Source organism: Labrus bergylta, chromosome 19, assembly GCF_963930695.1.
Source record: "Labrus bergylta chromosome 19, fLabBer1.1, whole genome shotgun sequence".
In the NCBI taxonomy this organism is placed as follows: domain Eukaryota; kingdom Metazoa; phylum Chordata; class Actinopteri; order Labriformes; family Labridae; genus Labrus; species Labrus bergylta.
In genome coordinates, this window is record NC_089213.1 from 13,147,015 (window position 1) to 13,162,264 (window position 15,250).

General features: G+C 39.3%; 1 protein-coding gene across 1 annotated transcript; it reads right to left on the reverse strand.

Annotated features, from left to right (window-relative positions):
• Positions 1–3,189: 3,189 nt before the first annotated feature.
• Positions 3,190–14,945, reverse strand: stm (starmaker). Its single transcript, XM_020651679.2, has 9 exons — positions 14,879–14,945; positions 11,251–11,309; positions 10,978–11,010; positions 10,369–10,404; positions 9,147–9,173; positions 6,493–7,719; positions 4,698–4,754; positions 4,480–4,531; positions 3,190–3,702 (listed from the first exon to the last, which is right to left on the reverse strand). The coding sequence occupies exons 1-8, from the start codon at positions 14,887–14,889 to the stop codon at positions 4,521–4,523; spliced, it is 1,461 nt and encodes a 486-aa protein (XP_020507335.2). The 5' UTR covers positions 14,890–14,945; the 3' UTR covers positions 3,190–3,702; positions 4,480–4,520.
• Between the last annotated feature and the right edge of the window lie 305 nt (positions 14,946–15,250).

Below are 15,250 nucleotides of genomic sequence, written 5' to 3' on the forward strand. Positions count from 1 at the left end.
AAAATGCCACTGCAAAATATGTTTTACTAATACCCGATTGGTTGGTTTGGCCATATAAAATATGGAGACCAGTGAGAGAGGTTGTCAGTTTTGTTATCAGTTGACTGTCACTTAACTGTACACAGCCTACTTGTAGCCGTGTTAGCGTAGCTTGTTGAGCGGTAGACTCAGTCGGTCTGGGAGATTGGAATTTTAAATACTGTTGATTGATATTTTACATCATATTTGCGTGCTGTTTAGTTGTTTGGTAGCTACTATAACCAAGTGGTTTAGCTGGTTGTTTGTTGGTGTTAGCGTCAGTAGCTAGCGTTAGAGTTTGCTAACGAGCTACCCAGCATTAGCTAACGTTAACGTTTTTCCCGTGTCGTATTTCCCTTCCGGTGCACAATGTTACATGAGAGAAAGAGAAACTTGGTGATTCTGGCTCATGAAAAGGCTATAACAACTGGACTGGATATGGATGGATTAGTTAGCAGTATTTCACAAAGAAACACAAAACTGATTCTGTAAGGAACATATTTTGAGTCACAGAACTAAAATATCTCCATATCTGTCTGACCTCTTTCACATCGCCACTCCAGTCCGCTCCCTCAGATCCTCCTCCTGAGGGAGGGGGGGGGGGGGGGGGGGGGAGAGAACTTTCAGCTGCTGTGGAACTCTCTGCCACCTGACATAAGCTACATTGACTCTTTACCCATCTTCAAATCCAGACTCAAAACCAATCTGTTTAAGATCTCCTACTCACTCTAACATTTTAACTGTAATTACACTGGCCTATATTTCATTTCTTTTATTGTATGCTGATTTTATCCATCGTTGTTTTTCAAATGTTGATTGTTGTACAGTGTCCTTATGTGTTTAGAAAGGTGCTTATAAATAAAATGTATTATTATTATTATTAAAAAAACACACGAAACGTAAAAACCGACACAAGAACGGGCGGCCCAGGTTGGAATCCGACCTGTGGCTCCTTTCTCGCATGACATTTGCCACTCTCTCTCTCTCCCTGATTTCTGACTCTATCCACTTTCCTATCTCTCAAATAAAGGCACAGAAAGCCAAAAAAATTATCTTTAAAAAAATTATATTAAAAGTAAGTGTAGCTAAAGTAATTTATGAAACGTGACATAAATTGATATTGCTGCTTGAATTAGATTTTGTGTTTTTATTTTTACTTTTGTATTGAGCTCCATGTTTATTTCCAGTCCTCCATATCGAGGTACTCTAATAATACTGCAACCCAGGCCATCCAAAGCCTCTTTGTATCTCCTCCACCTGCGGCCCAAAGCCTTTTTTCCAGTTAGGAAACTTTAAAAACCTTACCTCATTGTTAAGTTTTCCTCCTTTAACATCATGGGATTATTTCAGTTTCTCACACAGTGGACCAAAAGAAAATTTGCAGAAGTGACAGATGATCAGCTTGGTGTGTAAACGAGTGTGTAAAAAGAGCCAATATGCAATGCGGTCAATGCAAGAAACACATCTTTACATTCCTACTCATACTTATGTTTTTAATTCAGTTTTTAAAATACGTATTATTTTTTTGCATTGTGTGTAACTATTAGTTTTTTTTGTTTTTTTTTTTACATAAATGTCCTTATAGGGAACTCTATTCATTACATACCAGCCAACAGTGGACCGTGGTGTAACAAAACCACAGGTAATTGAACTCAAAAGCACAACCCAAAACACAGTCTTTGGTTAGGTGAAAAAAAACAGTCTTTACTTCTTACAAGCAGACAGAATCCAAAAAAGTGATCCAAGAGGAAACAAAAGGCTTGTACGCTTCACACAGGGGTCAAAGACGAACTGGCACTGAAGGAAGGGAAGCCACAGACTAAATACTAAGGTGAGGGGGAAGACAACAAGATGCAGCTGGGAACAATCAGGGCAGGGCAGACAACCACACAGGTGGGAAACACATGAGGGCAGGAAGTGAAGGATCTGAAATGAGAGGAGAAGTAGAAATTAAAACATAACCTAAGACACAGAGCTGGACATGACACGTGGTATTACATGAATGGACATTTCTTAAATGTGCATCAAAAAACAAATGGCTTACCTATTGAAAATGGCTTAGCACACATTGATAAAAAAAAAAAGATATCCGATTATGTCTGAGATGACTGAAAACACAGTTTTAATGTCAAATCAGTTTTTTTAGGGTTAATTAAAACTGAATAAATATATAATTTGTATATATCTCAATCTTCACATCTTTATTTCCAGTGTATATATTGGTGGTTTTCAAATATTTTCCTTTATTTTATATATTAAAGTAAATGGTATCATGCTGCTTTCTGAAGGAGTTTATTTTAATCCAGTGTTAAGTTGGAAATGTAAGAGATCCAATAAACCTGAGCCTTTACATTTTGTTTCTGAAATAATATGAACTAATCCTGATTTAAAAGGCTGTTTTTCTTCTCTTTGTGTCATGTAAACAGCCCCTCTACAGTTAGAAAGACCTCCTGGGGCTGGGGCCATTGAAACAATGGAGGAGTGTTAGAATGTGTGTGAATGGGTCGTTAAAATTCCTGCTCCAGCCAGTAGAGGCACTGCAGAGAAGGTCCTTTAACACTCACACACCTTCAGGACCCCTCTGTGCAAAAATTGTAAAACTTCACCAGAGTGGTTTTGCCATGATTTAGGATGATTTAAAGCATTTCCTAGTGGGGACCTAAAAAAAATAGCGTTGTTGGCTGACAAGTCCCCTGTTGGTGAGTGTGTAACGACTCCCCTGTTAGATAGGTGCGCTAGTGCGCACACACACATACACACACACACACACACACACACACACACACACACGCACACACGCACATGCACGCACACACACACACGCACGCACGCATGCACGCACACACACACACATGCGCACACACACACACACACACACACACACACTCAGACAGGTTATGATGAGCTGATCTCTTGTTAGAAAGACAGTGTGGGTCACTTCCAGGCAGAAATGGTGTTAGTTTAGGACTTTTTTGTTCATTTGTGGGGCGTCACAACAAAGATGGACAACAGCAAATCAATGAGTTTGTTTATGTGTGTGCTTGTGTGTGTGTGTGTGTGTGTGTGTGTGTGTGTCTGTGTATGTGTAACTGATCATTTAAACATGTAATAACTGATCATATATATGTATGTTTTTATTGAAGACTAAATAAAGACTCCGGGAGGCGAGGAGCAGAGAAAAAAGTTTCAGACAATTCAAAACTTTATTAGAAACTCTTCTATACACAGACAATCAAGAATCTTATTCATCAACAGTCCAACATCATCATGACTCTTTACAGTTTATAAAACAGAGACAGACAGGCAGAGAGAGAGATGGACAGAGAGTGAGACAGGCAGAGAGAGAGAGACAGGCAAAGAGTGAGACAGGAAGATGAAAATAACATGGGAGATTGGTAGAGAGAGTGAGACGGGCAGAGTGAGACAGGCAGGGAGTGAAATAGACAGGAGTGATGGGCTGAGAGAGTGAGACAGGCAGAGAAAGTAAGACAGGAAGACTGTGAAACAGATTAAAAGACAAATTCAGTTAATTTAGGTAAGTCAAGAAGGACAACTTCAAAATATTGACCACCAATCAGGAAAGAGCTGGGTTGAGGCAACAAATAGAAAGCTGAAGGTTGAAGGTTATTTGTGGTCAGCTTGTTGTTAGGGTCATGGCAACTGTATTCCAGTGTGGGGTCAGCTCTGATGGTGACAAAACATAACAACACTTTGAGTCAATTGATAATCATGCCTGTCTCTTGTTGTTGTTGAACATGCTGTTAGTTATGATTAGTTAGTAGTTTTTTCTCAGTTTTTAGTTAATAATGTCTTTCTTGTTGGCCATTGTGAGTTAGTAGTTGTTTCTCAGTTATTTAATAATGTCTGTCTTGTTGGTCACGGTGAGTTAGAAGTTGTTCTCTCAGTTTTTAGTTAATAATATCTTTCTTGTTAGCCATGGTGAGTTAGTAGTTGTTTCTCAGTTATTAGTTGGTAATGTCTTTCTTGTTAGTCATGATGAGTTAGTAGTTGTTTCTCAGTTATAAGTTGGTAATGTCTTTCTTGTTAGTCATGGTGAGTTAGTAGTTGTTTCTCAGTTATTAGTTGGTAATGTCTTTCTTGTTGGTCATGATGAGTTAGTAGTTGTTTCTCAGTTATCAGTTAGTAATGTCTGTCTTGTTGGTCATGGTGAGTTAGTAGTTGTTTCTCAGTTATCAGTTAGTAATGTCTGCCTTGTTGGTCATGTTGTTTATGAGTTAAAGTTTTGCTGCTGTGAGAACAGGTGATTAATTGGTTGTAAAGCAGCAGTAAAATCAACACAGGGTGCTTCTGTTTTTAGAGTTTAAGCTTGGAATTAAAATGAGTGGAAGATGCTCCTCACTCCATCTGATCTGGGTGGTGGTGTTCGCAGCACAGTCCCATACAGTGTCACTCTAAGTGAGGTGTGTATGTGTGTGTTTGAAAGGTTTAGTATGATGATACCTGCAGTCGCTGAGCTTTCTGTCTTCAGGGGCCGAACGGATCTACTTCATGGCTAAAAGACACAAACAGATGTTAAAACATAGTTGTTTTTTTTTTTTTTAGTATTTGTTGAGCTCAGCATCATCTTTTGATACTGAGAACAGTGAAGTTAAATGTTTGCTGTGACTGAATGTGATTTGCTGTGAAGCTGTGATGTCACGGTAGGGTGTAACCGTTACCAGCTGTGGTGGCATGGGGGGAGTCGTCCGGTTTGTCTGGTTGGTCAGAAGATGTCACTGCAACCCAAAACCAGTTGAGAGCTCATTAACAAACAAAGTGACACAACATCCACAAATATTCATCTCTTCTGCTGTGAGAAAAAAAAGTATATTTATTGATTTGTTTTTGTTGTGTATAAACAGTTTTTCTATGTATGTATGTATGTATGTATGTATGTATGTATGTATGAATGAATGAATTAACATATGTATGTATGTATAGATGTATATGTTTGTTTGTATGTATTTCAAATATTGAACATAAACATGTAAATATACCAGATTAAAGCCATAAGCTAAATTCCATCTGTGGTCCCCCAGCCCTAACCTTCTGGCCGACAAAGATGTTTCTTGCATTTGTTTTCTGAACGTTCGTTAATCAAAGTTCATTATGTCATCAATCAGTTCTTGTTGTTAGACAAATCAGTAACAGAGTTCCACAAAGTTCAGTATTTGGACCAATTATTTTCAGCTATACTTGCTTCCACTGGGTAGTATTTTGAGGAAACACTCCCAATAATGTTAGCACTATGCAGATGATACTCACTTACACTTATCAATTAAGCCAGATGACACAAATCAGCTTTCTTAGGCAAGACAGTGTTTTCAAAGTTTTCAGTGCTCAGTCTGCTGACAACAAAACAATTTTAGCTGTTGTTTTTCTGTGTTCTCTATCACTGACCAATTACGTCGGAATGGGGCGAAACTACTCATATCAAATTTGTCAACATGATTGGTTGAGTAGTCTCCAGATCTAGAGGTGCTGCAGATTACAGGACACAATTTATTTCTATGGTTTAATTTTTCTTTTTCAAATGTCCTTAAATAAAAGCAGATATTGAGCATACAGAACATAAAAAAGACTTAACAGTCACTAGAAAGGGAGGCATCTGCCTTGAGACAATTTCAGTAACCTAGCAACAGTAAGCGCCAGTGAGAAGGGCTCTGAAATTGAGGTTATGGGTGCTGTTCGCACTAAAAATGCAGTGAATGGAACCAGGCCTTAACTCAGACAGACTTAAGTTATTTTGTTTGACCCCAAACACCCCAGATACACTTTTTCTAATTATAGAAATTAGAGTTAGGGTTAGCCCTAACCCCCCCAACTGTCCTATCAGCCTGGCATCCAGCACCCCTGTTAGGAATCTGTGAGTTCTGTTTTATCTAGATATGTCCTTTAACTCTCACGTAAAACATTTTTCAAGGACAGCCTACTTGTCCATGCATTCATAACCTCTAGGTTAAGGACCCGTAGCTTTTAGTGAACCAGAACAAGGAGCTGAGAGGTGGGATACACCATGGACAGGTCGCCACTCACTCACAGGGTCTTTTATACCCTGTCATTTATACAAACATTCAGACTCACACTTACATAAGGTCCTATGCACACAGACAGAGTGCAGCCTATAAGTCTTACTGAATTTGAAATCCATAATTTCTATGAGATGTATCTTAAAACTTGAATTAACTTCTTCCTGATTAAGAGACTTTTGTCGATCTTCATTTCTGCATCTCTGTTTTTTCATTTGTGCTCCTGAACCCTGACGATTTAAATTTGGATTCTAAAAAAAATCTGTCTGCTGGAGTTTGCTATTGATAATTGTGAATGCTCTGTCTTAATTTAACTTCTCCAGTGTGAGCACATAAATGGTGAGCCTTGGTTGTCCGTCGTAAATGATTCAGTTGTACAGTGTGATGTAACAAGATGACTTTTATACAATTGTTCGGAGTACCCTGGGCTTAAGTCCCAGTTTACCTTCGGTGGAGTCAGGAGTGTGTGGACTCTGGTCATCAGGCTGCTGCTTTTCAGGTTTTGCAGACTCTTCCTGTTTCACCTCATCATCCCCAGTGACATTGTCCGGCATCTCATGGTAAGGCTCAGCTTCACTGTTACTGTTGTTACTGTTGTTACTGCTGTCTCCATCATCACCATCATCACCATCATCACCATCATCAACCTCGTCATCGCCGTCACTGCTATTATTGCTAGCACCACCACCATTGCCATTTTCAGTTTTGTCGCGGCTGTTTTTGTCATCACCATCATCTCCATCTTCCCTTCTGTCACTGCTGTTATTTTCATCACCACCAACAGTGACATCACTAGTGTCATCGCTTTGGCTATGGTCACTGTTGTCGCCATTGTCCCCGTTTTCATCATTGTCACCATTGCTGTGGTCACCTTTGTCACCGTTATCATTGTTGTCATTGTTGTCATCGTTGTCATCGCTGTCATCATTGTCATTGCTGTCATCGTTGTCATCGCTGTCATTGTTGTCATCGCTGTCATTGTTGTCATCGTTGTGACTGTTTTCAACTTTTTTGCTGTGGTCACCGTCGTCACCGCTATCATCATTGTCACTTTTCTCCCCTATGTCATCATTGTCACCTCCATCACTGTTGGACTGACTCGTGTCACTGTTTCTATCATTCACTTCGTCATTATCCTCGTCTTTGTTCTTTTTGTCATCATTCCCAGCACTGTCGTCCTGTTCAGCTGAGTCAGTCCCCTTGTCCTTGGAGTCAAATTTGTCTTCACTTGTGTTCTCCTGATTGTCAGGTACAGTTTCACTGTCGTCCTCCTTTGTGGTCACTTCTTGCTCATCTTTGGTTGGCTCCACCTCCTCATCCTTGGAGTCCACCATTTCACTGCTGTCATTGTCAGGCTTACTTGTTTCCATGTCTCCGTCACTTGTATCTTCGTCCTCTTTCTCAATGTGTTCATTCTGTTCACTGACGTCTTCTTTTAAGACCACCTGCTGTTCACCTCCTGCTGGTTTGACCTCTTCTGACAAATCTGTTTCCTCTCCCTCCTTCCCCTCTGTGTCCCTACTATCTACCCCATCTCCTTCCATTAATTCCTTCTCTGATGTGCTGTCATCCTTGTCTGTATCAGTGTCCTCAGTTTCAGGTTTAGTGTCGCCCTTTGAGTAGGTGTCACTGTTCTGCTCAGTTTCAATATGAGCTGAAGTGTCGGTAGTGTCTGAGAAAATAAAATGTTTGACGCTCATCACATATTGTTATTATTGCCCCAAACATTAGCAAGTTGCTCATCCAAACAGATCCAAGTTATTGATCAGACAGTCAGTCTGTAGTTGTTGTGTTTCAGTCTATAGTTGTCAGTCTGTAGTTGTGTGTCAGTCTGTTGTTGTTGTGTGTCCCTCTGTAGTTGTTGTGTGTCAGTCTGTAGTTGTTGTGTGTCAATCTGTGGTTGTTATGTGTCCGTCTGTGGTTGTTGTGTGTCAGTCTGTAGTTGTTGTGTGTCAATCTGTGGCTGTTGTGTTTCAGTCTATAGTTGTCAGTCTGTAGTTGTGTGTCAGTCTGTTGTTGTTGTTGTTGTTGTTGTTGTTGTGTGTCAGTCTGTAGTTGTTGTGTGTCAGTCTGTGGTTGTTGTGTGTCAGTCTGTAGCTGTGTGTCAGTCTGTAGTTGTTGTGTGTCAGTCTGTGGTTGTTGTGTTTCAGTCTGTAGCTGTGTGTCAGTCTGTAGTTGTTGTGTGTCAGTCTGTAGCTGTGTGTCAGTCTGTGGTTGTTGTGTGTCAGTCTGTAGCTGTTGTATTTCAGTCTGTAGTGGTTGTGTGTCAGTCTGTAGTTTTTGTGTGTCAGTCTGTGGTTGTTGTGTGTCAGTCTGTAGCTGTGTGTCAGTCTGTAGCTGTGTGTCAGTCTGTGGTTGTTGTGTGTCAATCTGTGGCTGTTGTGTTTCAGTCTATAGTTGTCAGTCTGTAGTTGTGTGTCAGTCTGTTGTTGTTGTTGTTGTTGTTGTTGTTGTCCCTCTGTGGTTGTTGTGTGTCAGTCTGTAGTTGTTGTGTGTCAGTCTGTGGTTGTTGTGTGTCAGTCTGTAGCTGTGTGTCAGTCTGTAGTTGTTGTGTGTCAGTCTGTGGTTGTTGTGTGTCAGTCTGTAGCTGTGTGTCAGTCTGTAGTTGTTGTGTGTCAGTCTGTGGTTGTTGTGTGTCAGTCTGTAGCTGTTGTATTTCAGTCTGTAGTGGTTGTGTGTCAGTCTGTAGTTTTTGTGTGTCAGTCTGTGGTTGTTGTGTGTCAGTCTGTAGCTGTGTGTCAGTCTGTTGCTGTGTGTCAGTCTGTGGTTGTTGTGTGTCAGTCTGTGGTTGTTGTGTTTCAGTCTGTAGTGGTTGTGTTTCAGTCTGTAGTTGTTTGTCCCTCTGTGGTTGTTGTGTGTCATTAGTCGTGTGTCAGTCTGTAGTTGTTTTGTGTCAGTCTGCGGTTGTTGTGTGTCAGTTGGTGGTTTGTTTGGTGTCAGCCTGTGGTTGTTGTGTGTTAGTCAGTTGTTTTTGTGTTGGAACAATGCAAAAACAATCACTTATAGATACACAACAACAGTACAGTAAGATTAGAAAGAAATGCATTCATTTTTTCAAAATGTTGATGGAATAAAAACTTTACAATATAACACACTGACCTGGAGACAGGGTCGACTCATCTGACTCTGAGGGACACACAGACAGGTCATCAGACAGACAAGTCGTCAGGCAAACAAGTCATCAGACAGACAGGTCATCAGACAGACAGGTCATTAGACAAACAAGTCATCAGACAGACAGGTCATTAGACGAAAAAGTGATCAGACAGTCAGGTCATCAGACAGATAGGTCATCTAGAACAAGTCATCAGACAGACAGGTCATTAGACAAACAAGTCATCAGACAGACAAGTCATCAGACAGACAGGTCATCAGACAGACAGGTCATCAGACACACAGGTCATTAGACAGACAGGTCATCAGACAGACAGGTCATCAGTGTGCATAAAGTGTCTATATTCGGGCTGCAGGAACGAAATTTGAAATTCAAATATAATTTGAATATTCAAAATAATAACAATATTCAAATGCTTAATTGCCATTCGACAATGTAATTTTGTTACAAATAAATAATTGGTTAAAATGTTTTGGATAACTAGTTAATCAATTCACTTGAGGATGTTAATGTTCCTCAAACAGTTTTCCAAAAGTTGTCAGCCTAGGTGTTGCAAACAATAAGACATCTGGAGCGTTTGTATTAAAGGTGGACACGCGGATGTGTGGTGCTTTGTATCAAGGAGTAGCAGAGACACAGAGGCTCGTCACTAAAAGCTGCACAGTGAGCCCATGAAAAGGTTTTTCTCCGGTGTTGTTGACACAAGTCAAAGCTCAACATTTCAATCACATATGTGGATATTATTAATACATTGTTATCTCCACTTTGTACAACAAGCCAACAAACTGCTGAGTGAGAAAGGCGAGTGTTGGTGCCGTGCAGAGCCCCCACCTTCACCCGAGCGACAGAGAGAGAAATAGAAATGGAGCGTTGGAGTAAAAAGGGCGAGCCACGTCACGCTGCGTTGCTCTGTTTTGGCTATATTAAAAATACTATGGGCAATGCATGCATCCAAGTGAACGTTATACTGTGCCAAAGCTTCATGATGAAGAAAATGACATGTAGTATGGGCGCAAGGTTTGCCGTAATAATTAGTAAAATTGCCTTTAGTTATGGTATAGTTTAAATAGTAGCCTACTAAATTTTAACATTAAAAATTAGAATATATTCGAATATTGAAACTTATAAAGCATACAAATTGTAATGGGATTATAGAGAAATATCTGCAGCTCTAGGGTATATGGTGTGTATGTGTTGTGTTGTTACCTGGTTGTGAGGTCACAGGTTCATCTGTACTTCCTCCTACAATAGACAACAAGAACCAAAATAAGCATCCGTCTCAATCAAGCTGATGTTGTGGGGTAAGAAAAGTTAAGTGTGTGTAGCGAACAGTGTGTCAAGAGGCTTAAAACCCTCCTCAGCTCCAGCTCTCAGCCTGTCATTAGATTGACTGAAAGTCAGGATGACAAGGATTTGCCGCTCCTGCCCTGCCGCAATAGATGGCTGACGTCACTCAGGCTTCGTCCACTAATATTTACAGTCTATAGTTAAATCCTGTTACACCGTGTCCTGACAGCATGTAACGTGATTGAGAGTGACCAGACCAGCTTGATTCGATTGTTTCTATCTGCCTGTGAGCGCAATGCCAAGCAGCGCAATGCCAAGCAGCGCAATGCAAAGCAGCGCAATGCAAAGCAACGCAGTGCAAAGCAACGCAGTGCCAAGCAACGCAATGCAAAGCAACGCAATGCAAAGCAGCATAGTGCAAAGCAGCAGCGCAATGCAAAGCAGCGCAATGCCAAGCAGTGCAATGCCAAGCAGCGCAGTGCCAACTGCTAACTAATAGTTCTAACTGTGTTTCTGTGTGTGTGTTACCGTTTAGGTGGATCAGCAAAGCTTCACTTCTATCTGAAATATCACAGAGACACACATACACACATTAGAATCTAATATTTTAAGCATATATGTATACATTTTTAATATATATATATATATATATATATATATATGTAAATATACATACATTTAAACAGAGAAGGTCAGACCTTCAATTTAACAACATGACACACTCTCATGTAGACTTCATGTTCTGAGGTTATATCAAAAATGACTGATGGTGTCTGATTAAGACGTGATGTCATAGTTTACCTGGGACTGGAGCTGCAAAAGAGACAGCACTGATGACCAGCAGCAGCAACACAACACACCTGTAACAAACACACACACACGCACACGCACGCACACACACACACACACACACACACACACACACACACACACACACACACACACACAAATGTTAATAATGTAAAGAATGTAAAGGGTGACTTGTAAAGAATGTAAAGAATGTAAAGGGTCAGATGATAATAATGTAAAAAATGTAAAGGGTGAGATATAAAGACTGTAAAGGTCAGATGTAAAGAGTGTAAAGAATGTAAAGGGTGAAATGTAAAGAGAGTAAAGAAAGTAAAGAATGGAAAGGGTGAGATGTAAAGAGTGTAAATAATGTAAAAGTCAGATGTAAAGAATGTAAAGAACGTAAAGGTCAGATGTAAAGAATGTAAAGAATGTAAAGGGTGAGATGTAAAGAATATAAAGGGTGAGATGTAAAGAGAGTAAAGAAAGTAGAGAATTGAAAGGGTGAGATGTAAAGAGTGTGAAGAATGTAAAGGTCAGATGTTAAAAGTGTAAAGAATGTAAAGGGTGAGATGTAAAGAGTCTAAAGAATGTGAAGGTCTGATGTAAAGAGCAGAGGTGTAAAGAGTACTAAAATATTCTACTCAAGTAAAAGTACTGTTACTTTAATACAATTTTACTTAAGTACAAGTAAAATTACCAGTTTAAAATTCTACTCAAGTAAAAGTAAAAAGTAACTTGTTTAAAATGTACTTTAAGTTGCTTAGTTACTTTTTTGTAACAACGCATCTCCCCTGTGTAGTGCAAAACGACGAGAAGATATTAATCTCAAAGTTACTTTAATTAAAGGCAAATCTTTACAAAGATTTATCTTTTCAGATAAACATTTTCTTATAGCCCATTGACAAAAACTAAATATAAATAATGATGGATAATTTAATATCAAGGAGTAAGTAATCAGCTGTTTTATTAAGGGAAATGTTTAAACTATTTAAGAAAATACTAAAAGAGTCTTTGTGTCAATCATAGACAGTGTAGAGTATTTTAGTGTTTTTAGTTTTATTATTCTGAGGCTGCTTAGTCTCAAATGCAGCCTCAAAGGCTGATTTAGCTGCAACTAAACCTGAGATAAAAGATAATCCATTTATTGTTTTAAAATGAGCCTGCATGAGCTTATATTAGATGTTTTAGTCACTGTTTGTTTACTTCTTAGCAGGCTGCTGAATCTTCTAACTGAATCTGTTTGGTTTGAAGTATTTATTTTCACACAACTGACATTTGTTAAGTTGTTGCAACTTATAACACCCAACTTCCTGATACATTGTCTTCAAAATAAAAGCACATCACAGAGATGGCAATAAGGGACATTTATTGTGAGAAACAGCATTCTCAGCCACTTATTTGCCCAAGAGTAAGAGCAACAGCCAAATTATTTGAATCATCTTGGACTTAAGACAATGATACATCAGTTTATAAACACCTTCAGCAGGTAGACCCGCTGTAATGGAGGTGCTTATCCGTGCTGCACTAGCTGAAGTGGCACCGAGCCAAGAAAAGGGTCTCTCTGTCTCTCTGCCTCTTGTCGCTCCGGTGCGATGAGGGAAAATCATTCATAGCAGGCTTATTTGTTTTACTCAGTAACGGATGTGATTTAAAATGTAGCTAATTACAATACTTAACAGAAAACCTACTTAAGTAAAGGTAAATGTACAGATTTTAAAAACGACTTTAAAAGTAACAAGTACACCTAAAAAGTACTCAATTAAAGTAACGCGAGTATATGTAATTCGTTACTTTACACCTCTGGTAAAGAGTGTAAAGAATGTAAAAGTCAGATGTAAAGAGTGTAAAGAATGTAAAGGTCAGATGTAAAGAGTGTAAAGAATGTAAAGGTCTGATGTAAAAAATGTACAGGGTGAGATGTAAAGAATGTAAAGAATGTAAAGGGTGAGATGTAAAGAGTGTAAAGAATGTAAAGGTCAGATGTAAAAAATGTACAGGGTGAGATGCAAAGAATGTAAAGAATGTAAAGGGTGAAATGTAAAGAGTGTAAAGAATGTAAAGGTCAGATGTAAAGAATGTAAAGGGTGAGATGCAAAGAGTGTAAAGAATGTAAAGGTCTGATGATAAGAGTGTAAAGAATGTAAAGGGTGAGATGTAAAGAGAGTAAAGAAAGTAAAGAATGTAAAGGTCAGATGTAAAGAGTGTAAAGGATGTAAAGGTCTGATGTTAAAAGTGTAAAGGATGTAAAGAGAGTAAAGAAAGTAAAGAATGTAGAGGGTGACTTGTAAAGAATGTGAAGAATGTAAAGGGTCAGATGTAAAGAATGTAAAGGTCAGATGTAAAGAGTTTAAAGAGTGTAAAGGGTGAGATGTAAGGAATGTAAAGCATGTAAAGAATGTAAAGGTCAGATGTAAAAATTGTAAAGTCAGATGTAAAGAATGTAAAGGTCAGATGTAAAGAGTGTCAGGAATGTAAAGAATGTAAAGGGTGAGATGTAAAAAATGTAAAGCATGTAAAGGGTCAGATGTTAAGAATGTAAAGGGTCAGAGGTTAAGAATGTAAAGGTCAGATGTAAAGAATGTAAAGGTCAGATGTAAAAAGTGTAAAGAATGTAAAGGGACACATTTAAAGAGTGTTAAGAATTTAAAGGATGTTAAGGTCAGATGTAAAGAGTGTAAAGAATGTAAAGGGTGAGATGTAAGGAATGTAAAGGTCAGATGTAAAGAGTGTAAAGAATGTAAAGGGTGAGATGTAAAGAATGTAAAGGGTGAGATGTAAAGAATGTAAAGGGTCAGATGTAAAGAGTGTAAATAATGTAAAGGGTGAGATTTAAAGAATGTAAAGGGTCAGATGTAAAGAGTGTAAAGAATTTTAAGGGTCAGATGTAAAGAATGTAAAGGGTCAGATAAAACTGATGAATTTAAGGTGTGTGAAGAAGCTATCAGGTGAGACCCGTCTTCAGCCTCAAAGGTTAACGACTTTGTTTCTTTGTATTCCCTCCAAAGAAAAAAAATCAGAACAAAGCATCTGTTCTTTTCTAACGTATGGAGAGATACGAGCCGCAGGAGCAAAGCCGCTCAGATCCTCAAAGAGACACAAAAGCTTTAAGGTTCATGACGAGAGTCGAGTGTCAGGTGAAAAGCCGAGAAGACTGCTGCTTTATGCTGAAACACTGAAGCCCTTCTGCTGGTTTCTACAGACCACAGGCTTAGGATTTATACAGACCAGAGCCTGAAACAAAAGCTGCACGCTTCGAGAGCTGCAGACATGCACTGAGCCAGAATAGACAAATACCAGCAAACATGTAACTTCCTTCTTTAAAAGACAATATCTTACACTTTATAAATGAGCTATTTTATCATTAGTAGACAATAGACAGTACACGATCAATTATGTGTTCAAAGAATTAACGCAACAAGATAATGACGAGACATGAGCAGTGTCGTCAAGTATTTAGACATCATTAGAGTCAAATTGAGCAAAAAATTCATCATCAAACTTAAAAAAACATCTCACGTCTTCTATCTTACACAAAAAACTAATTCCTGTTCTTCTAGTTTCTGTGAACTTTGTTGAACTTCACAAAGTTTGACAAACGTGACGAGGAGTTAAGGTTAGAGGAAGAAGAAGAACTCACCGTATGAACATGATGTCACTAACAGGGAAGACACTCGGCTGTTTGTTGAGTTTCTGAACTCAGCTGCACAGGGACGCAGCTTTTTATGACCAGACCCTCCTCCTCTTCCTCTTCCTCCTCCTCCTCCCGCTCCTCCTCCCCCTCCTCCCCCCCTCCTCCTCCTCCTCCTCTTCCTCCTGCTCCTCCCCCCCCCTTCCTCCTCCTGCTCCTCCTCCCCCCTCCTCCTCCTCCTCCTCCTCTTCCTCCTCCTCCTCCTGCTACACCTGTCTAAACACCCACACTCAGGTTAACTCCAGTGACATATCCAGTTTAGAAACAAGCAGATGACAGCTGCTTCTAGAAGTTGTTCTTGAGTTTCATCATTGACACTAA